At 43.8% G+C, this 23,728-nt stretch overlaps 1 protein-coding gene across 1 annotated transcript in view; it reads left to right on the top strand.

Moving 5' to 3' along the window:
- Positions 1-2,044: 2,044 nt before the first annotated feature.
- The window catches only part of LOC310646351 (BOS complex subunit NOMO3-like), a 37,214-nt gene continuing 15,530 nt past the window's right edge, over positions 2,045-23,728 (top strand). The window contains exons 1-17 of the mRNA XM_083372743.1: positions 2,045-2,267; positions 4,648-4,737; positions 5,120-5,165; positions 7,040-7,140; positions 7,427-7,533; positions 8,384-8,456; positions 9,505-9,657; positions 10,542-10,679; positions 12,412-12,501; positions 13,006-13,111; positions 14,097-14,247; positions 17,327-17,504; positions 18,770-18,911; positions 19,943-20,074; positions 21,056-21,192; positions 22,628-22,715; positions 23,532-23,595. Of these exons, the coding sequence (XP_083228869.1) occupies positions 2,118-2,267; positions 4,648-4,737; positions 5,120-5,165; positions 7,040-7,140; positions 7,427-7,533; positions 8,384-8,456; positions 9,505-9,657; positions 10,542-10,679; positions 12,412-12,501; positions 13,006-13,111; positions 14,097-14,247; positions 17,327-17,504; positions 18,770-18,911; positions 19,943-20,074; positions 21,056-21,192; positions 22,628-22,715; positions 23,532-23,595 (1,946 nt within the window). The 5' untranslated portion in view covers positions 2,045-2,117. The remainder of the gene's footprint in view (positions 2,268-4,647; positions 4,738-5,119; positions 5,166-7,039; positions 7,141-7,426; positions 7,534-8,383; positions 8,457-9,504; positions 9,658-10,541; positions 10,680-12,411; positions 12,502-13,005; positions 13,112-14,096; positions 14,248-17,326; positions 17,505-18,769; positions 18,912-19,942; positions 20,075-21,055; positions 21,193-22,627; positions 22,716-23,531; positions 23,596-23,728) is intronic.

Raw genomic sequence — 23,728 nt, 5'->3', positions numbered from 1 at the left:
GATGTAAACTAATCAATAAACCAGGCTGGTAAATGATTCTCTTACATTGAAAAGCAGTCTAGGATTGATGCAATGACTTAGAGACCTGCTTTAGTTGATAAATCAATCATGTGTGCTGAGAATGTAAAGACTGCTAGAGTCAGCATCTGGCTGAGACATTGGAAAGTCTCAAAAGGACAACAACAACAACAACAACAACAACAATAATAATAATAATAATAATAATAATAATAATAATAATAATAATAATAATAAAGTTGGAAGAGACCTTGGAGGTCATCTAGTCCAACCCCCTGCTCAGGCAGGAAACCCTATACCATTTCAGACAAATGGCTGTCCAGTCTCTTCTTAAAAACTTCCAGTGTTGGAGCATTCACCACCTCTGGAGGCAGGTTGTTCCACTGGTTAATTGTTCTAACTGTCAGGAAGTTTCTCCTTAGTTCTAGGTTGCTTCTCTCCTTGACTAGTTTCCATCCGTTGCTTCTTGTCCTGCTTTCAGGTGCTCTGGAGAACAGCCTGGCTCCCTCTTCTTTGTGGCAGCCCCTGAGATATTGGAACACTGCTATCATGTCACCCCTTACCCTTCTCTTCATTAAACTACACATACCCAATTCCAGCAACCATTCCCTATATGTTTTAGCCTCCAGCCCCCTAATCATCTTTGTTGCTTTTCTCTGTACTCTTTCTAGAGTCTCGACATCTTTTTTACATCATGGTGACCAAAACTGGATGCAGTATTCCAGGTGTGGCCTTACCAAAGCATTGTAAAGTGGTATTAGTACTTCACTTGATCTTGATTCTATCCCTCTGTTAATGCAGCCTAGCACTGTGTTGGCTTTTTTGGCAGCTGCAGCACACTGCTGGCTCCCCATCTTTCTTTGTGTTGAACTGAGGAGGATGCTCGCTGCCTTGAGTTTATTTATAAAAAATAATAAAGGTGCATAAGTTTTTTTGTGGTTCATTGTGTTGGGAATTTTCACCCAATAAAGGGCTGGCGATGGTCAAGTGACATAACCATGTAGACGACATGACAAATATGAGTTCTAAGACGTATTTGCAATAGTTGTAGGGACTCCAAAACTAAGCTGCAACCTTTGTGGCATGAGATCATGAAGCTTCACATCATCCTAGGGACCAGTTTGTTGTAATAACACACAACCCATTTGATTACAACATCCCTGTTGTGAACACAACCCACTTGATGACTGTTCATCACACCGTGCAAATTCACAAAATGGGCTGCTTGTATAAACACAGCCCACCTGCACACCTGCAGTCTTTTAGCAACCCCACGCTCAGAAATCCTTCTTCATTGGATGGTTATTTCCCCACAATCTCTGTCATTATCTGCTCCTGCAGATCCAGCTATTGATCTGCCCTGCCCATCAATTCTCTTCCGAAAGAGCTGCAATGACAGTCTAGTTAGCTGAATGCTCTGCAATTCATTCATCAGCAGTGATTTCAACAGTAAACCATGATTAAGCAAACAATGGCTTGACATTGGGTGAAGGGAAGCAATTGCACCCTACTCAATAAATTTGAATGTGCAAACTCCGGTATGACGTGAGCAAAGCTGCAAACCAGCAAAAGTGCGGGTGCGCCTTTCGCTGGTTTAATTTTTTCATACCTCAATTTTAAGTTTGTTCTTAACTCTGTTTTAATTTGTGCTTTTTATTCTGCTGCGGTTTTTTTAAAAATTATAAAACGCCTAGTCACTTAGATGGGATGAGTGGTGTAGAAATATAATCAATAAACAAACAGATAAATAAACAGATAAACTATGAACTGGATGACTGAGAATCTCCATAGACATAAATAAACAAATAAATCAAAATTTATTTTTTTTTAAAAAATGCAAAAACCCAAGGCATTCCCCTCTGTCAATGAACTTAATGTCCCGTCTCTGAAAGCCTCCGAGGCAACCGAGACGAAAACGCCTCCCCGGCTAGCACGGACCGAAGTAACCTCTGCTTTCCCGGTCCCGCGCTCCCTTCCGCCCTGCCGCTCTGCCCCTACGGAGGAACCATCGAGCGCGGCGGGCGCATGCGCCTTGGCTCTTCCTGAGTCAGCGCTGGTCTTCCGCGGCTGCTCCGCGTGTTACGACGGGCGACTCCGCGATGCTGCGGCGGGGGTCGCCGGCGTGGGGATGCTGGTGGTGGGCGCTGTGCGGAGCCCTCTGGGCCGGGGCCTGGGGCTCCGAGGACATCGTGGTGGGCTGCGGGGGCTTCGTCAGGTCCGACGTCGAGATCAACTACTCCCTGATCGAGGTGAGCGCCCTCCCTGCTAGGTAGGCTAGCGGAGGAGGGGACATGGATGGTGGTATTCTTTTAAAAAAATGTTAGGGTTTTATTAAATATTAAAATGTATTTTTATTTTATCTAGACGATATATATATATATGTGTGTGTGTGTGTGTGTGTATATATAATGTTAAATATTTGTCTAGTCTTTTGAATGTGCCTTGCTAATTAAATCTTTCCTGTTTGACCTAACTCAAGGCTATCCACAGGCTATAGTCACAACTTATGACAACTCATTATTTGTGTAAATTATTCAAATTCCTAATAAAGAAATTAGGGAAGCTGATATGATCATTCCGAACTAATAAATTCTTTATTAGCATTTTGAATAATTTACACACACACATACACACACACGCGTGTGTATGTATATGTATATATGTATATGTATATATATATATATATATATATATATATATATATATATATATATATATATATATATAAAATCTTCAGGCTGTTGTCTTCAGCTTCGTGCTTGTGCGAGCAAAGCGTGATCACGCTTTGCTCGCACAAGCACAAAGCCGAAGACACCAGCCTGAAGATGATGAGTGGGACCTCGTCGAAACGTCGCCAAGACACCCTCAATCCTACACGGGAAAAGACCCTAATACGCCAAGACCTACCTACCTACCTACACACACACACACACACACACATATATATATAATTTATAAATTTTATTATTAGATTAAATATTAAAAGTTAAATTAGAAACAACTTTTTATAATGTAAATGTAAATATTGATTTATTTTTATTTTATATATACACAAAATATATAATATATTTATAAAATATGTAACATATATACATAAAATATATAAATTATATATGTATATATATAATTTTATACATTATAGTATTTAAATTTATTTATTTATTTATTTTAATTCCATTTATATCCCGCCCTTCTCCGAAGACTCAGGGCGGCTTACAACCTTAGCAGTAGCCTTCATTCTATGTATATGCCTGCTTATTAGGGCTTTCACACACACCCCAAGCGGCATTATTACAAAGTCAGCTTATTGCCCCCAACAATTAGAAGTTAAATTAGAAACAACTTTTTATAATGTAAATGTAGGCTATACTATAGTATAAATAATCTACGTAAGCACTGTTCAAGATTGCATTTATGGTATTACATAGATACTATAGAATAAGTAATATAAGAAATGCTGTAATTTAAGTAATTGCTATAATGCAGTGATATAAAAAATATAATGCAATCTAAATAAATAATATACCAGGCTAGAAAGTGGGAAGACCATTCAGGTCTTCTCTTAAGCCATGAAAGCCGGCTTGGGGACCTTTGAGCCAGTCGCTTTTTCTTTCAGCCCAGCCCACCTCACAGGGTTGTTGAGTTATTTGTAAAAATGATAAAGGAGAGATACAAATAAATACATAATATACAGTTTGCATATGCCTGTTAGCAATTGTCTTAAGGTAGGCCATAATAATAATAATGGTAATAATAATGATGGTAATACTAGTGGTAATAATAATGGTAACAATAACAACAATAATAATTTATTGACCTCAGTCATACAGTAGATATAGTCTTTGACCTCTGGTCAATTTCCGGTTGTATGTATTGAATTGTAGTTGCCTAGCTTCATAATGTACAGCTAGTCCTTCACTTCTCACCCCAGTTGAGTTGCTAAGTTGTTAAGTGAATTTTGTCCCAATTTTACCACCTTTCTTGCCACAGTGGCTAAGTGAATCACTGCAGTTGCTAAGTTAGTAACACAGTTGTACATTTCATGTGGCTTCCCCACTGACTTTGCTTGTTAGAGAAGGTTGCAAAAGGGGATCCCAGGCCCCAGTACACTTGCAATCATCATAAATGTTAGCCAGTTGCCAAGTGTCTGAATTTCGATCATGTGACTAGAGAAGGGATGCTTGCCACGGTCTGTGAGTGTGACAGAGGATCACAAATCACTTTTTTTTCCAGTGCTGCTGTAACTTTGAACTGTTTTGTTGAAAGAAAGGTTGTAAGTTTGATCACTGTGTCTGCGAACGCACGAGGATAAACCCTGGTGTTTTCAAACCACAGGGGCTGGTTTGAACAAGAATACAATTGCAATAGGGCTTGCACAACACAAGGCTGCAGACTTCCATTTTTTAGGGCAAAAGAAACAGTCGCCCCTTTTGAGATGGAGAGTCTCCGGTTAATTGGAGAGGAATAGTTTTTAAGACATTTTGGGATGGGTTTCACACTGTAGAAAATTGCTTCAGCCTTGTCAGGAGTTGTGTTCGATTGCAGCAGGGCCGAAGGATCATAAATCAACTGCTCTGCCAGAATAATTCTTATTTCTCTCCCCCCCCACTTCCAACGTTTCTTATGCAGGTTAAATTGTACACCAAGCACGGCACCCTGAAGTACCAAACTGACTGTGCTCCAAATAATGGTTACTTTATGATTCCTCTGTATGATAAGGTGAGAGGCTATCTAATAATTTACATTAGGTGGCATTACGTTTCAGGACTGGGTTTAAAGATGAACCCTGCCGAAATTGGTTCCTTCCATTTGGTGACGGATGTGGGGGGTGGGTGGTTGGGGGGTGAAAATCCGCCGTGAAATTCATGAAAGCTAGTTGTTTATTTTTGTTTTTAAGAAAAAGTTTCTGAAAGGTTAAATAATAAAGTTTTCAAAATGTGTTGAAATTTAGAGGTAGGTCAGTGACTGAGCAGGGATTGCTCCAGGATGTCCAAAATCTTAAATCCCAATATTGCCTGTCAGTATTTACAATAAAGGGTTGAACTGCAGTACGGTATAACTGTAGCATTTTTTCTGTTTTTCTTTCTTTTTCTTTTTTTAGGGGGATTTTGTCCTTAAAATTGAGCCTCCCCTAGGGTGGAGTTTTGGTAAGTTGCTATAGAAAATTTTCCACTTGATTTGAAGCCTATCCTAGCTGTGTATTTGTTTATAAGCTATGTTTATAATAGACATAGTTGTTGATTGTAGTTGTTTATTGAAGCTCATCCCAAGATGTCTTTCTCATCTGTCCGATAGCTGAAGTCTAAAGCATTTAGAATCTTTTAATTTTTTCAAGGGCTGTGATTGTGTATTCACCCTTCATTGAAATAGATACATTTGTGTGTGTGTGTGTTATTTCCATATTACCATTTCTGAATCTGCAGCTCAGGGTTGAATTCTGGAATTCTTGGTCTTTGCTGGCAGATGTTTTATTTATAGATGAATAGGTATTTATAGTCCTTTCATTTATAGACCTTTGCTTGCAGATGTTTCAGGTGTATAAACAGGGAGAAAACCCCATCCTCTCTTGCGCTGATGACGTTACCTAGTTGGGTAATGAAACATCTGCAAGTAGACAGCCAAGGTGAGAGAGCACCAAGGCCTGAACTAATTAGAAGTGTTTATGCTCAAAACAGTTCCTAAATCTGCTTTCTAGGCTTATTTGCTTCCATGGCCAAAGTCTGGTGCCTTCTTACCAGTTGATAAGCTATGGTGAATCTAGTGAGAATTGCTTTGAATAGAGATGGATTGGATTGTGCTCTAGGTGACCTGTAAGAATTGGGTTTAGCAAAAACACAGTTCAAGACCTGAACAATAATACAACATCATCATCATCATCATCATCTAAATTAAAAAACCTGGTTGATACCTAGGATGCTGGCAGCAACCTGTGTCAACCATTAGTGCCAGTCAATTTGAGTGTTCACTTGACTTGAGTTTCATGTTTTATGAATAAAAATAGTAATAGTAATAACAATATAATATAGTAATAGTAATAACAACCACCACCTACAAATAGAAATAGAAAGACTGTGGCAAAGGCAAGCAAGGGGAGTACCAATAGTAAGAGGCGCCTTGGGTGCAATCCCAAAACAACTGGAGCACCACTTGAACACCATTGGCATTGACAAGTTCGCCATTAGTCAATTGCAAAAGGCGGCCTTGCTAGGAACTGCTTCCATAATAAATAATAATAATAATAATAATAATAATAATAATAATAATAATAATAATGATGATGATGATGATGATGATGATGATGATGATGATGTTGGAAGGGACCTTGGAGGCCATCTACTCCAACCCCTCTGCTCAGGCAGGAAACCCTGTACCATTTCAGACAAACGGCTGTCCAGTCTTTTCTTAAAAAAGCTTCCATTGTTGGAGCATTCACAACTTCTGGAGGCAGGTTGTTCCACTGGTTAACTGTTCTAACTGTCAGAAAAATCTCTCCTTAGTTCTAGGTTGCTTCTCTCCTTGGTTAGTTTCCATCCGTTGCTTCTTCTGCCTTCAGGCGCTTTGGAGAATAGCTTGACTGCCTCTTCTTTGGGGCAGCCCCTTAGAACACTGAACAGAATAACAGAGTTGGAAGGGACCTTGGAAGTCATCTAGTCCAACCCCCTGCTCAGGCAGGAAACCTTATACCATTTCAGACAAACGGCTGTCCAGTCTCTTCTTGAAAACTTCCAGTGTTGGAGCACTCACAACTTCTGGAGGCAGGTTGTTCCACTGGTTAATTGTCCTCAGTGTCAGGAAATTTCTCTTTAGTTCTAGGTTGCTTCTCTCCTTGGTTAGTTTCCATCCGTTGCTTCTTCTCCTGCCTTCAGGCGCTTTGGAGAATAGCTTGACACCCCCCCCCCCCACTTCTTTGTCGCAGCCCCTGAGATATTGGAAGACTGCTACGATTTCAGTTAGTTGGAAAAAAAGAAGCTAGTTTTAACAGGAAAGGATCACGTTGGTGGGTTTTCGCCTTCCTTTCCAGAGCCAACTAGCGTGGACATCCATGTTGACGGCGTCAACGACATTTGCACTAAAGGAGGCGATATCAATTTTGTTTTCACTGGCTTCTCTGTAAACGGGAAGGTAAGAAGGCTTTCCTCTTTTTAAATTTTTTTTAATTTTTTTTGTTTTGTTTTGGACAAGTTACCTGTGTTACTTTGCCTGCGTAGACCTGCTTGTTTCTTAAGACTGGTTCATAACCGGCGCTGAAGACTTTTTATCATTATAAGGCTCCGTGTCTGTGTGTGTGTGTGGGTGGGGGGGTCTTCCTCTCGGGCGATAGGTATTTTGTTTTTAAAAATTTAAACGTGGCTGAACGTCATGCCTTTTCCTTGCAACTGGGAAAGTGCTTCCTGCTCATTTCTTGCAGGTTCTTAGCAAAGGCCAGTCTCTGGGTCCTGCCGGCGTCCTTGTTTCGCTCAAAAGTCCCAGCACAGGAACGACCTTACAGAGCACAATAACACAGCCTGGAGGAAAGTGAGTGTGAATTTTGTTGAGATCTCATAAGAATTGGCAGCAAACCTCGTTTCTGAAGAATGGGAACAATAATCAGCAACCTGTTGTATTCACCCACCCCTCTTCCTGAATCAGGATGTGGAAATAGCTAACTGTTAGTGGATGGGATCAGTATTTTTCAACCTGGGCAACTTTTAAGAGGTGTGGATTTCAACTCCCAGAATTCCCCAGCCAGAACTCCGTGCTTCTTAAAAAGTTGCCCAGGTTGAAAAACCACTTGTCTAGGTGGGAGAAATCCAGGGACGCGGTGGCTCAGTGGGTTAGGACGCTGAGCTTGTCGATCAGAAGGTCGGCAGTTTGGCGGGTCGAATCCCGAGTGCCGCGTAACAGAGTGAGCGCCTGTTACTCGTCCCAGCTTCTGCCAACCTAGCAGTTCGAAAGCACGTAAAAATGCAAGTAGAAAAATAGGGACCACTGCGGTGGGAAAGTAACAGCGTTCCGTGCGCCTTTGGTGTCTAGTCATGCCGGCCACATGACCACGGAGACGTCCTCGGACAAGCGCTGGCTCTTCGGCTTTGAAACAGAGATGAGCACCGGCCCCTAGAGTCGGAAACGACTAGCACGGATGTGCGGGGGAACCTTTACCTTTGCCTTTAGGTGGAGAAAGGCATCGGAATAACCATTCTGGTAGGAATGCCTGGCTGGTATTTTGAATTCTTCTGGAGAAAAATTCCACTGGGAACACGGATTTTATTGTGCTGTTGGTGCCCAAAAACTAGAGGAGGAAGTGAATTCATCCATTGGGTTTTATTTCAAACGGACAGGAATGTTCCACGTGGACTATTTTGGTATCTTGTCTTTTTCCCCCCAGGTATGCCTTTTTAAAAGTGCTACCTGGAGAATACGAAGTCTTTGCTTCTCATCCCACCTGGACTCTGAAAGAGGTAATCCTGACTGTCGGCTTCCTTAGCCGATTCCCAAACGGAGAGGGATTCTTTCCCAGCTCAGTTCTCCCAAGTTGTCTTTAGCAAGATTTGTTGAAATGAAAGCAACTGGATCGTAAAAATTCCAGGAGCTGAAAGTCCTTTACAGTTTATCCCAGTGAATATCAAGGTGGAGATTTTTTTTCCAGTTTTGTTCCTAACGGCCTTCCTGTGAACTAGTAGTAACAGGGAAGTTTTTAGCTGGTTGTTTGCATGACGGTCTCCTGGATCTTTATTGATCTGGAGCCATCTCCTTAAGTGGATGGCTTACGGAAATGCTATCCATATCTTGGGACGCGGTGGCTCAGTGGGTTAGGACGCTGAGCTTGTTGATCAGAAGGTCGGCAGTTTGGCGGGTCGAATCCCGAGTGCCGCGTAACAGAGTGAGCGCCTGTTACTCGTCCCAGCTTCTGCCCACCTAGCAGTTCGAAAGCATGTAAAAATGCAAGTAGAAAAATAGGGACCACTCCGGTGGGAAGGTAACAGCGTTCCGTGCGCCTTTGGCGTCTAGTCATGCCGGCCACATGACCACGGAGACGTCCTCGGACAAGCGCTGGCTCTTCGGCTTTGAAACGGAGATGAGCACCGGCCCCTAGAGTTGGAAACGACTAGCACGCATGTGCAGGGGAACTTTTACCTTTTTTATCCATATCTTGAGTTGATTTCTTCAAAAGTCATAGAGTAGACCTTTTCTGCCTTTCCTGTTTTCTTTTGAGTGGGTGAAGAGCAATAGCACGTAGACTTATATACCGCTTTACAGGCCTCTCTAAGCGGTTTACAGAGCCAGCATATCTCCCCCCCAACAATCTGGGTCCCCATTTTACTGACCTCGAGATGATGGAAGGCTGAGTCAACCTCCAGCCCCGTCGGGATCGAACTCCAGGCTGTAGGCAGAGTTTGGCTGCAATACTGCATTCTAACCACTGCGCCTCCCCCCACCCCCCCGGCTTGATACAGCGATCTATCTTGTGTCGTTTTGGGCCCTCACCTGTTGCTCTTGGTATTTCAGGCCACTACTACCGTGCGAGTCACCAGCTCCAACGCGTTCGCTTCCAGTCCACTCATCGTAGCCGGGTACAACGTGTCTGGATCTGTCCGAAGTGATGGCGAGCCCATGAAAGGGGTCATGTTTCTCCTTTTCTCCTCTTCAGTGGCAAAGGAGGTCAGCCAAACGTTACGAGTTAGAGCTATCCTTGTTAATTAGCCACTTAATTAATCAGCCCCTTCTGCCTTTGGTTCCTGTAGCACTTGAGGAACGCAGCTTCACGAAAGAAGACTCATTAGGCTGAGTCTGTTCAGGAACCAATTAATTATTGACTCCTGTTGTGGGTGGCAGAATGGATTGTACCATTCTGCCTGTAGGGATTAATGTCGTAACTCAAGGACTACTGTAGGGATTAAAATCATAACTCAAGGTCTACCTGTAGGGATTAATGTCGTAACTCAAGGTCTACCTGAAGGGATTAATGTCGTAACTCGAGGTCTACCTGTAGGGATTAATGCCATAACTCGAGATCTACCTGAAGGGATTAATGTCGTAACTCGAGATCTACCTGAAGGGATTAATGTCATAACTCGAGGTCTACCTGTAGCGATTAATGTTGTAACTCGAGGTCTACCTGAAGGGATTAATGTCGTAACTCGAGGTCTACCTGTAGCGATTAATGTCGTCACTCGAGGCCTACCTGAAGGGATTAATGTCATAACTCGAGGTCTACCTGAAGGGATTAATGTCGTCACTCGAGGTCTACCTGAAGGGATTAATGTCATAACTCGAGGTCTACCTGAAGGGATTAATGCCGTAACTCGAGGTCTACCTGTAGCGATTAATGTCGTAACTCGAGGTCTACCTGTAGCGATTAATGCCGTAACTCGAGGTCTACCTGTAGCGATTAATGTCGTAACTCGAGGTCTACCTGTAGCGATTAATGTTGTAACTCGAGGTCTACCTGTAGTGATTAATGTTGTAACTCGTGGTCTACCTGAAGGGATTAATGCCGTAACTCAAGGACCATCTGTAGGGATTAATATTGTCTCTCTATACAGGACATCATGGGTTGCAGTTCTTCTCCAGTGGATGGCTTTCCCGCAAGAGAAGATTCTCTCGCCTACCTTTGCAGTGTGATTTCCAAAGAGGACGGTACCTTTACTTTCCAGTCTCTGCCGAGCGGCAAGTACGCCGTGGTGAGTAAGCTGCCGGAAGTTTTTTCTCCAAAGGAGGGTGGTTTCCGACCGTGTGCTTCAGACACGCAGTCTGCTCTAAATCCTGCCTCATGCCGCCAAAGCATCGAGGGATTCTCTTTCGGAGGATTTAGAAACTTACTTTTGGAGAGGGTTTCACCCCCACCTGCCCTAAGCAGGATTCCTCTGACCTGCCACATCAATAATAACATCAAGCTTTGATGAAAACAAACGGAATAATCTGCCCGGCGTGTCAGGCATCAGGCACATTATTTCCACTTTGGAATTTCTGCGTTAAATGTCTTCTCATTAAGCTCAGCAAGACGTCTGTTAGCAATGTTTATAGTTATTAAATCTGATTTCATGTTTTCAGCTGCCTTTTGGACGCCATCCAGAATCTGTTGGAGGTGGGAAACGTAATAAATTTTGAATAATAAACTGACGATTGGTCCCAGTGGTTATATCAAAAAATAAAATAAAAATCTTGAACTGCATTTCTGCTTATATTTTCAGATTCTACCTTAATCGTTCTTAGGTCTTGGTTAGGATGGTCTGGATGTCAATTATTTAGTTCCCATCAGTTTGTGAATCTGATTATAATACGTTAATGAGAGAGGATACAGAGCTTTTTTCCCCTGAGATAGTAGCTTTTACTCAGTGTGCAAACAATCAGTTCTCTTCAGACTGATTAACTCAAAATGCTGGAGTATTAATAGCACAGTAAACTAATTTTATTACAGATAAGGTAAAGGTTCCCCCGCACGTGCGTGCTAGTCGTTTCCGACTCTAGGGGCCGGTGCTCATCTCCGTTTCAAAGCCGAAGAGCCGGCGCTTGTCCGAGGACGTCTCCGTGGTCATGTGGCCGGCATGACTAGACGCCAAAGGCGCACGGAGCGCTGTTACCTTCCCACCGTAGCGGTCCCTATTTTTCTACTTACATTTTTACGTGCTTTCGAACTGCTAGGTTGGCAGAAGCTGGGACGAGTAACAGGCGCTCGCTCTGTTACGCGGCACTCGGGATTCGACCCGTCAACTTTCTGATCGACAAGCTCAGCATCCTAACCCACTGAGCCACCGTGTCCCTTTTATTACAGATAGTCATCAACAACAACAAAAAAAACCAACCCTAAAACCAAGATTTTCTACGCCAGGTACTAACCACGGATAGGAAAGGATTCTGGCTTGGCCCTATATACAGATATAACTAACCAGTGGAACAACCTGCCTCCAGAAGCAGTGAATGCTCCAACACTGGAAGTTTTAAGAAGAGACTTGGACAACCATTTGTCTGAAATGGTATAGGGTTTCCTGCCTGAGCAGGGGGTTGGACTAGATGACCTCCAAGGTCCCTTCCAACTTTTTTATTATTATTGATGATCGCACAGTCAGCCAGACGTTCAGACTGGATTTGGCATTTTTGTCTACCTATCGAGTCCTTACCAAGGACCTGGGATAGGCAGATGTGGATGTTGGATGGTATTACAGATCTCGTCACAGGATGGAAGCAGTTCCTAATAAGGCCGCCTTTTGCAATTGACTGATGGAGCATTTGTCAGTGCCGATGATGTTGTTGTTGTTGTTGTTGTTGTTGTTGTTGTTGTTGTTGTTGTTATTATTATTATTATTATTATTATTATTATTATTATTATTATTATATCCAATAGGATGGGAAGGATCTGGACTGGATTTGAACATTAAAAGTCATTTTAAGCTCTTGCTTGCTGTCTCCTTCTAGATACCCTTTTACAGGGGGGAGAGAATTACGTTTGACGTCGCCCCTTCCAAATTGGATTTTGTCGTGGAGCACGATAGTCTCAAAATTGAGGTGGGTTGTGCTGGAAAACTGCACAGGTAGTCCTTGACTGATGACCCTAACTGAGCCCAAAATTTACCTGGCTGAGTGAGAAATTTGCTAAGTGCGTTTGACGACTTTTCTCACCACCTTTGTTAAGCGGATCGCTGCGGTTCTTAAATTAGTAACACAAGCTGCTCAGCGAATCCGCTCTCCCCCGTGGACTTTGCTTGTCAGAAGGTCACCAAAGGGGGGGAATCACGTGACCCTGGGATGTTGCATCCGTCACAAATGTGAGTCAGTTGTCAAGCGTCTGACCGTGGGGATGCTGCAGTGGTCATAAGTGTCGAAAAACGGTCATAAATCACTTTCCCCCCCCCCTAGTGGCGTCGTAACTTTAAACGGTCACTAAGCGGGCCGTCGCAAGTCGAGGACCATCTGTATCGGCGCCCTTTAATAAATTCCGTTGGAAAGGTGTCAGAAAGGGGAGGGATGATAAAAACCCAACAGGGTTCAAATTCTACTCATCCTTTTCAGCCAGTCTTCCACGTCATGGGCTTCTCGGTTACCGGCAGGATTTTGAACGGCCCCGAGGGCGAAGGGGTGCCCGATGCCACCGTGATCCTGAACAGCCAGATTAAAGGTGGGTATCAATTTGGAGATTGACCTAGGTCAGGGGTGTTAAGCCTTGAAGACTTGTGGACTTCAGTTCCCAGAATTCCCCAGCCAGCGCATGCTGGCTGGGGAATTCTGGGAATTGAAGTCCACAACTCTTAAAAGTTGCCAAGGTTGGACACCCTGAAAGGTTTTTGTATAGAAGCAACAGTTGTATAAAAGGCAACGCAGCGTTGTTGCCAAGCCTTCGAAGAAATTGGGGGGTTTAAAGGCTTGGAAGAGGTGTTAAGGTAACTTGTCTTTTAGAATTCCTGATCTGTAGCCAGGAAAGCCAGTGGGAAATCTGGATATTCAAGTCCTGGGTGTTTTTTTTTTTTGCAGATTGATAGATTACCTTTATTTTTCTCATGTTTTGCCTGCTTGTTCTTTTCCCCCCGATTCCGGGTGTATGGGTGTAGGTCTAGACCAGGGGTAGGCAACCTTGGCTCTTTTTATGACTTGTGGACTTCAACTCCCAGAATTCCTGAGCCGGCCAGGAATTCTGGGAGTTGAAGTCCACGAGTCATAAAAAAGAGCCAAGGTTGCCTACCCCTCGTCTGTACGTCTGTTGCACATAGTACGCATGTAATATAATAATATAATATAATAATTTTATTTATATACCGCCCTTCTCCCGAGGGACTCAGGGCGGTGAACAGGGCAAACATATAAAAATACAAAGGTACAAAAGTTAAAAAAGAATTGAACACAATGCCCAAACTAAAACAATAAATAGATATATTAATAACAACAATAAAATCCCAACCCATCCCCCATCAGGCCAGGCCGTATGTCGTATCTAGTACGTTTAGGTGTGTGTCATGTATGTGTTCACTTTTGAGAGCGGGCAACTACATTTCATTTTGGATGTGTGTCGTTGTGCCCACAGTAAAAAAAAAAAACGACAATAAAGGTTTTATCATCTTATCATATCATCTTGTCTTACCTTACCTTACGTTACCTTACCTTACCAGTTACTACCAGATCGGATGGCTCTTTCCGCCTTGAAAACATCACGACCGGCACATACACCATCCAGGCTCACAAAGACCACCTCTTCTTTGATACCCTGACAGTGAAGATTGCTCCCAACACCCCCCAGCTGGCTGATATCATAGTAACAGAGTGAGTGTCCTTGGTGGGGGGGGGGGGGGGGTTGGGGGCAAGGAAAGAGAGCCTTTTGTGTTTAAAGGGTGTGGAATCGGGATGTGCAAGCTTTCGAACTGTTATTTTGAAGCGTCCCAGGCATGAAGAGCCTTGGTGGAGCAGTGGGCTAATGCCTCCTTAAGTAACACCAGCTGCCTGCAATTAGTGCAGGTTCGAGTCCCACCAGGCTCAAGGTTGACTCAGCCTTCCATCCTTCCCAGGTAGGTAAAATGAGGAGCCAGATTGTTGGGGGCAATTAAGCTGACTTTGTATTAATGCCGCTTGGGGGGGGCGGAAGCCCTAATAAGCAGGCCTATACATAGAATGAAGGCTATTGCTAAGCACATTTGATTTGTGCTTCTTAGATTGTAAGCCGCCCTGAGTCTTCGGAGAAGGGCGGGATATAAATGGGATTAAAATAAAAATAAATAAATAAATAAATGAAACCAAGTATTTTCCCTGTGTTGGTGCACCCCTGTGTTTGTTTGTTTGTTTTTTTAAAAAAAATATTTGATTTTTTTTTAAACACAAACACCTTTAATATTTGGTAAACAGCGTGTTGTCTGGGCTCATATTGACAAAGCCATCGGTAAGAAATCCACGTTTTCTATATTCCAAAGTCCACATCGTAGCTTTGCTCGATTTTTCTCCCCTTCCGGGAATATTCTCTTTGCCTGCCTCGAATTAATACAATTCTTCTTAGTTCGATAGGTAACCATTAAATATAAAGATTTCTTTTTGCCCCCCCCCCCCCCAAAATTTCTACCAATAATTAATCGCATCGATACCATGTTTCTTTTCTATCTGGTTGTAGGAAAGGAGAAGGGAAGGAGGGGAGAAGGAAGGAAAGGAACGGAGGGTGGAAAGGGGGAAGGAAGGAAGGAAGGAAGGAAGGAAGGAAGGAAGGAAGGAAGGAAAAGAGAAAGAAGGAAGGAAGGAAAAGAGAAGGAAGGAAGGAAGGAAGGAGGAGAGGCAAAGAGGAGGAGAGGAGGGAGAGAAAAGAGGAAGAAGGAAGGAAGGAAGGAAGGAAAAGAGAAGGAAGGAAGGAAGGAAAAGAGAAGGAAGGAAGGAAGGAGGAGAGGCAAAGAGGAGGAGAAGAGGGAGAGAAAAGAGGAAGGAGAAGAGGGGAAGGAAGGAAGGGAGAATGGAGTTAAGAGGGAGAGAAAACGAAGGAAGGGAAAGAGGGAAGGTGGGTAGAAGGAAGAGAGAGAGAGGAGACAAGAAAATAAGCAAAGGAATGGAGGGAGGGAGGGAGGGAGGAAAAGAGCGAAGGAGGGCAGGAAGAAGAAAGGGAAGTTCTTTGCAGCATTCCCATTGGTCAGCTGATCAAAATTCAGATGCCTGGCAACTGACTCGCATTTGTGACGGTCGTAGCCTCCCCGGGGGTTACACGATCCCCTTTTGCGACCACCTGACCCAGCAAAGTCAACGGGGGAAGCCAGATCCACTCCGCAAGCGTGTTACTAACTTGCAACAGCTGCACGGTTTACTTAACAGCCGGCAAGAAAGGTCACAAAACGGGGCAGAATTCACTTCGCAAAACATTTTTATTTATTTTATTTTAATCCCATTTATATCCCGCCCTTCTCCAAAGACTCAGGGCGGCTTACAAGCTTAGCAGTAGCCTTCATTCTATGTATATGCCTGCTTATTAGGGCTTTCACACACACCCCAAGCGGCATTATTACCAAGTCAGCTTAATTGCCCCCAACAATCTGGGTCCTCATTTTACCTACCTGGGAAGGATGGAAGGCTGAGTCAACCTTGAGCCTGGTGGGACTCGAACCTGCACTAATTGCAGGCAGCTGGTGTTACTTAAGGAGGCATTAGCCCACTGCTCCACCAAGGCTCCTCTTCTTCTTCTTCTTCTTCTTCTTCTTCTTCTTCTTCTTCTTCTTCTTCTTCTTCTTCTTCTTCTTCTTCTTCTTCTTCTTCTTCCCACTTATATCCCGCCCTTCTCCGAAGACTCAGGGCGGCTTACAAGCTTAGCAGTAGCCTTCATTCTATGTATATGCCTGCTTATTAGGGCTTTCACACACACCCCAAGCGGCATTATTACCAAGTCAGCTTAATTGCCCCCAACAATCTGGGTCCTCATTTTACCTACCTGGGAAGGATGGAAGGCTGAGTCAACCTTGAGCCTGGTGGGACTCGAACCTGCACTAATTGCAGGCAGCTGGTGTTACTTAAGGAGGCATTAGCCCACTGCTCCACCAAGGCTCCTCTTCTTCTTCTTCTTCTTCTTCTTCTTCTTCTTCTTCTTCTTCTTCTTCTTCTTCTTCTTCTTCTTCTTCTTCTTCTTCTTCTTCTTCCCACTTATATCCCGCCCTTCTCCGAAGACTCAGGGCGGCTTACAAGCTTAGCAGTAGCCTTCATTCTGTGTATATGCCTGTTTATTAGGGCTTTCACACACCCCCAAGCGGCATTATTACAAAGTCAGCTTAATTGCCCCCAACAATCTGGGTCCTCATTTTACCTACCTGGGAAGGATGGAAGGCTGAGTCAACCTTGAGCCTGGTGGGACTCGGACCTGCACTAATGGCAGGCGGCTGGTGTTACTTAAGGAGGCATTAGCCCACTGCTCCACCAAGGCTCCTCTTCTTCTTCTTCTTCTTCTTCTTCTTCTTCTTCTTCTTCTTCTTCTTCTTCTTCTTCTTCTTCTTCTTCTTCTTCTTCTTCTTCTTCTTCTTCTTCTTCTTCTCCTTCTCCTCCTCCTCCTCCTCCTCCTTCTCCTTCTTCTTCATCCCACTTATATCCCGCCCTTCTCCGAAGACTCAGGGCGGCTTACAATTTTTAAAGCAGAAATCAATGTGCTTAGCAATAGCCTTCACCACCAAGGCTCTCGCTTAGCAACAGAAGGTTTTGGGCTCAAATCGTGGTCGAGGACGACCTAGTGTGAATTGACTGTTTCAGGTCTAGGGGCAACTTTTAAGCTTTCTTTGCTAAGTCTTCTACGCGCAACTGCCTTAAAACTGAGTTGGCCATATTCAGGCCTCGGTGCGAACTTTGCATTTGTTTCTTCTTCTTCTTTTTTTAAAAAAAAAACAAACAAACCCAGATTCAGCGTCTGCGGGCAGATCTCAGTCACCCGATTCCCCGATTCAGTCAAGCAGATCAACAAATACAAAGTGAACATGTGGCCGCAGGATAAGGATAAGGCTGTGCTGAAGTCTACCGAAACAGATGCTCGCGGCGGGTTTTGTTTCAAGGCAAGACCGGGGTTGTATGTTCTGCAGGTATTAACAATTTCTGCACTTATTTTGGGTTTGTTTGTTTACTGTTGTTCTTCTGTTCTCTCTCCCCACCCCCACCCCCCACCCTGTTACAAATGCATTCAATCTTGTTTCCTTGGGGTTTTTCTACTAGGAACAGGAAAGTTTTTTTTTAACAGATTAGGAACTGCTTCTTTCCTCTTTGCAGATGGGCATTTTTCCTGTGTTTTGTTTTCTCGACTGATATTGTCACTTTCTCTGTTGTAATTTTATTACTCTAAAGACGACACCCTTTTTTAAAAATTTTTTTTACAAAAAACAGGGAAACTGGGGCTTTTAATCTTTTGGACCATGCCCCTTTCTTCATTTCATCTAGATTTTATTATTGTTGTTCCATTTTTGTTTCATTCTCGGGAGTAAAAATGTCTTCTGATTCAGTTTGGGGTTGCTGCAGAGAGGAAAGGGGGCAAACAGGCAATCTTGCATCGCTTGGACTACATTTCCCTCAATCTCTTAGTAGAGTATGAGGCTAAGGAGGGTACTTAGGTACCTAAGGAGAGGGCCTCCTCAGGGTGCCATCGGTCAGAGAGTGTCGGCTGGCGACCCCCAGGGGGAGGGCCTTCTCTGTGGGCGCGCCTGACCTATGGAACCGTTTACCGGTTGAGCTCCGGATGGCTCCCGACCTTCGCTCCTTCCGACGCGACCTAAAAACCTATCTGTTTGAGCAATCCGGTCTGGTCTGACAGGTTCTGTTGTAATTATTGTTTTAAGGTAACTTATCTTCTGCATTTGGGCATTAGGGTTTAATTTGTTTTCAATATCTGTATTTGTTCTTTTGATATTTATGTCACTGTTCACCGCCCTGAGTCCTTAGGGAGAAGGGCAGTATACAAATCAAATAAAATAAATAAATAATACCAGAGAATTTACTCTGCATCCTTCATGATTTGTTTACCTGCTTTTTCTGAGTATAGAAACCAGTGGGCTGCATGCAATTTATTAAGCCAGGATTCCTGGTTCATCATATGTGAGGATCTGCTACGTTGCCATGCACGGGAATCTGATACCTGCTACTTGCACGTGATTGCAATAACAGGGGGGAAATCTTCGGTGGTCCTAAGACAATAGGTAAAAAAAAAAAAAGCAGAGTAGATTGCAACGGTTGCGGCAGACATCATCAAAAGGAGCCATTGGTTGACAGGAAACGCCTAGAAGTTTTTATTTTTGTTTTAATTGGGTGTTTGCTTTCTCCAAAATCTGTCCTGGACTCCAGCATTGCTTTCTTGCAGGTCATTGTTCCCGATGCAGAAATGAGAGCGGGACTTGCTTTAAAACCCAAAGTATTTCCTGTTACAGTGGCTTCCGAGCCAGTACTGGATGTGACCTTCTCTCAGTTCTTGGCGTCTGTTTCTGGGAAGATCACTTGTTTGGGTAAGCTGTTTTTCCCTCTTGGTCCGTGAAAAACACGGAGCTTGACGCGTCCTGCCCTATCACAGGCTTCTGTTCACAGTCTCGGCAGTCGCCTTCCGGTGATCCAAGAAGTTGAAGTCCCAAGTTAGCCGGAACTCCAGAGGAAGTGACTGAATTCACCTAGCCTAGGGGTAGGGCAACCTTGGCTCTTTTATGATTCGTGGACTTCAACTCCCAGAATTCCTGAGCCAGCATGGCTCAGTTTGAAAACATCTCCCTTTTCCCTCAATGTGGCTGGCTCAGGAATTCTGGGAGTCGAAGTCCACGAGTCATAAAGCGACCTAGGCCAGGGGTAGGCAACCTCGGCTCTTTTATGACTTGTGGACTTCAACTCCCAGAATTCCTGAGCCAGCATGGCTCAGTTTGAAAACATCTCCCTTTTCCCTCAGTGTGGCTGGCTCAGGAATTCTGGGAGTCGAAGTCTACAAGTCATAAAGCGGCCTAGGCCAGGGGTAGGCAACCTTGGCTCTTTTATGATTCGTGGACTTCAACTCCCAGAATTCCTGAGCCAGCGTGGCTCAGTTTGAAAACATCTCCCTTTTCCCTCAGTGTGGCTGGCTCAGGAATTCTGGGAGTCGAAGTCCACGAGTCATAAAGCGACCTAGGCCAGGGGTAGGCAACCTCGGCTCTTTTATGACTTGTGGACTTGGACTCCCAGAATTCCTGAGCCAGCGTGGCTCAGCTTGGAAACCTCTCTCTTTCCCCTTAGCATGGCTGGCTCAGGAATTCTGGGAGCGGAACTCCACGAGTCATAAAGCAACCTAGGCCAGGGGTAGGCAACCTCGGCTCTTTTATGACTTGTGGACTTGGGACTCCCAGAATTCCTGAGCCAGCGTGGCTCAGCTTGGAAACCTCTCTCCCCTCAGCATGGCTGGCTCAGGAATTCTGGGAGCGGAACTCCACGAGTCATAAAAGAGCCAAGGTTGCCTACCCCTGACCTTGCCAGATTTTTGTGGCTCATCTGTTCTCATTCCTACATTCTCTTTCCGCAGATGCTTGCGGGGAATTGATGGTGATCCTTCAGTCCATCCTTCGGCCAGGAGAAAAACGCAGCCTCCAACTTGCAGCCAAGTCAACCTCTTTGGCTTTTACCTTTGAAAATGTCCTGCCGGGCAAATACAAAAGTAAGTATCTGGCACGTCCTTCCTCTTTTCAGCACACTGTTTATATCAGGATTCCCTTTCTGCTTATTTCTGTCTTTGGCTGACGAGCAGTTTGGCATAGCATCTGAAGGGAGTTCGGCAGTGCAGCTTCTCTCGGCTGCTCATGAAAGCAGCTGCTTCATTTGGCAGGTTGCTGTTTGCGTGTGACAAAAAAAATTACGTGCGTGATTGAATCCAAAGCAGTTTTATTTATTTTTTATTTTTATTTTAATCCCATTTATATCCCGCCCTTCTCCGAAGACTCAGGGCGGCTTACAATCTAAGCACAAATCATATGTGCTTAGCAATAGCCTTCATTCTATGTATATGCCTGCTTATTAGGGCTTCCCCCCCCAAGCGGCATTATTACAAAGTCAGCTTATTGCCTCCAACAATCTGGGTCCTCATTTTACCTACCTGGGAAGGCTGAGTCAACCTTGAGCCTGGTGGGACTCGAACCTGCAATAATTGCAGGCAGCTGGTGTTACTTAAGGAGGCATTAGCCCACTGCTCCACCAAGGCTCTTATTAATGTGTCAGTTTTAATAAAATAACAGGGTTATTGGGCTTATACGGCTGGAGGCGGCGCGGTGGTTAGAATGCAGTATTGCAGGTTAACTCTGTCTGCTGCCAGGAGTTCAATTCTGGCCGGCTTAAGGCTGACTCAGCCTTCTGTCTTTCCAAGGTCAGTAAAATGAGGACCCAGATTGTTGGGGGTGCAATATGCTGACTTTGTAAACCGCTTAGAGAGGGCTGTAAGGCATTGTGAAGCAGTATATAAGTCTAAGTGTTCTTGCTATTGCCAGCTTCGCATTCCTCTCTTTAAAATGGCTTGTCTTCGAGTGTGCGTGCTTAGGCAATGTTGGTTACTTAGAAGCCAAATGGATTAGTGAGGCTTCTCTTTGCAACCTCTCCATGATTTCTCTCCCCCCCCTTTTTTTTTTAAAAAAATAATAATTTAAAGTGAGCATTATCCAAGACGACTGGTGTTGGAAGAATAAATCCTTGGAGATGGAAGTTGTGGAAGAGGACGTATCGGGCATCGAATTTCGTCAAACGGGGTACATGCTACGATGTTCTCTTTCCCATGCCATCACTTTGGTAGGTAATCCAATCAAATTTTTGTATTAAATATTACATTTTTGTAACCATTTATCCCCCTTACAAAGGGACTCTGGCGGCGTGCAAGTAAAAAATATTAAAACATAAAAAGAGCATATAAAACTTACAATTTAAAATGGCAAGGAGGGATTAAAAGTTAATAGGAATGGAATGGAATAGAATAGAATAGAATAAGGAATAGAATAGAATAGAATAATAGAATAACAAAGTAGAATAGAAGAATCAAATAGTAGAATAGAATAGTAGAGTAAAATAGAATAGTAGAATAGAATAACAAAATAGAATAACAATAGAATAGAATAGAATAGAATAAAGTAGGATGGAATGGAATGGAATAGAATAGACATTGGAGGTCATCTAGTCCAACCCCCTGCTAAGGCAGGAAACCCTATACCAGGGGTCTTCAAACTTGGCCCTTTTATGACTTGTGGACTTCAACTCCCAGAATTCCTCAGCCAGCGTGCCTGGCTGAGGAATTCTGGGAGTTGAAGTCCACAAGTCATAAAAAGGCCAAGTTTGAAGACCCCTGCCCTATACCATTTCAGACAAATGGTTGTCCAACCTCTTCTTAAAAACTTCCAGTGTTGGAGCACCCACAGCTTCTCGGAGTCAAGTCATCCCACTGACTAATTGTTCTAACTAAGGAGGAGCTTTCAGATAATCTGCCCCATGGCTGTGAGCTTTTTCCATGCTCCCCAAAAAAGGCCGCAGAGCCATGTTTTCACACCTTTTCCGGAAGGCCAGGAGCGTGGGGGCCCTACCTAACCTTCCGGAGGTGTGTGTGAGCAGTGTTCTATAGGATGGGAGCGTTCTTCCTAGACCCCTCCAGTCGGTGTTCGTTAGCTGACAGGGTCCACAAACATGCCTACTCTGCCTGACCTGATGGGATGGGCTGATGCAATGGGATGAAGTTGGTGTTATTCTGAATTACAGCTAATTCTCGACTTACAACATTTCATTTAGTGAGGGCTCAAAGCTACAACAGCCTGGAAAAAAACCGTGACTGATGACCATTTTTCATACTTATTAACGCCTGTCGCAGCATCCTTCTGGTCACATGATCAAAATTCAGATGCTTAGCAACTGGCTCACATTTATGACAGGTGTCGTGACCCGGGATCATGTGATGCCCCTTTTGCGACCTCCCCCCAAGCAAAGCCAATTGGGGAAGCCCGATTCACTTAAGAACCATGTAACTAACTTAACAGATTCAACGATTCACATGACGCCGTGGCAAGGAAGCTCGTAAAAGGCAAAATTCACTTAACAAATGTTTTGTTTAGCAAGAAAAATTTGGGGCTCAGCTGTAAGTCGAGGACCCTTTGCACACGAGTGTTTTAGTTTTCTTAGAAAGCTTTTGCCTTCAACTTATTTATTTCTCCCACCTTTTGACTGGGATTTTAATGCTCTTTAGGAGTTCTATCAAGATGGAAATGGACCGGAAAATGTTGGTGTTTACAACCTGTCCAAAGGTGTGAACAGGTTCTGCCTCTCCAAGCCAGGTAGGAATCCTTAGGGGACAAGTTGAAAATGAAAGATGCTTGTTTGCAGCCTATTTTGGAAATAAAGATAGATGAACAGGAGAAGATATTTTTGCAGATAAAATATTTCAAGCGATGGTCAGAAAAATGAGAGGCACGCATTACGCTCCTAAAGCACAGCTTGGTTTGTGACATTTTGACTTTGTGTGTGTGTGTGTGTGTGTGTGTGTTGTGAGAACTGGCCACTTCTGATTAATTCAGCAGCTAGCCCTGGTTTACGTGATATCTGAACCAGATCGGAGAAAAAGCAAGTTGACTTGATGACTTTTATTTAAGATGACAGCTGAGCAGAAAAGAGTGGAGGTCCAGAAGAAGCAAAGGCAGAGCACACCTCTGTTTTTCTTAACCTCAAAGAAATAGGAACTTGGTACAGGTTTCCGGGCAAACCTGGATTAGATTAACTATAGTTTGATGCAGTCTCTGGATGGACAAGGCATAGTTAATAATCGGAGAACAGCAGAAGAAGCTGTGGGTTGAAAGAGTTTGGAAATGGTGGTTTGGACTGTCTTTGTGTAGTCGACAAAACTCAAGAACCGGTGTGGATTTCAAGAAAAGGCTAAGGTAAAAATATAAACCTTGAAAGCTGGAAAAAAAAAGTTCCCAGGCAGACTTAACAGCAGGCCAATTAAGGCAGAGTCTCTGGAGAATTTCCTTCCTACAGCCTTGACCTGTGCTCCATTTTTGGGACGAGTCAAACTCCTTTGCCAGCTTCTTGCAGGCTTGGAACTATTTTGAAATACGAGGCGTTCCATTGCAGTGTTTGTTCATCCTCTCCAGGTGTCTATGAAGTAACGCCTCGCTCCTGCCACCGATTCGAACATGAATATTACACCTATGACACGTAAGCATAGTTGGCGGGGAAATATTTTTGGATGGTGTCCATCAGGAATCTTCCAAAGGGAAGCAGTTTTGAGGGCTGATTTGATGTGTGGGAAGATGTGGGGCTTTTTTTGTGGGGCCTAAAACGTTTCATC

Source organism: Vipera ursinii (assembly GCF_947247035.1).
Source record: "Vipera ursinii genome assembly, chromosome: 13".
NCBI lineage: Eukaryota > Metazoa > Chordata > Lepidosauria > Squamata > Viperidae > Vipera > Vipera ursinii.
This window is presented reverse-complemented; position numbering and strand designations above follow the sequence as displayed.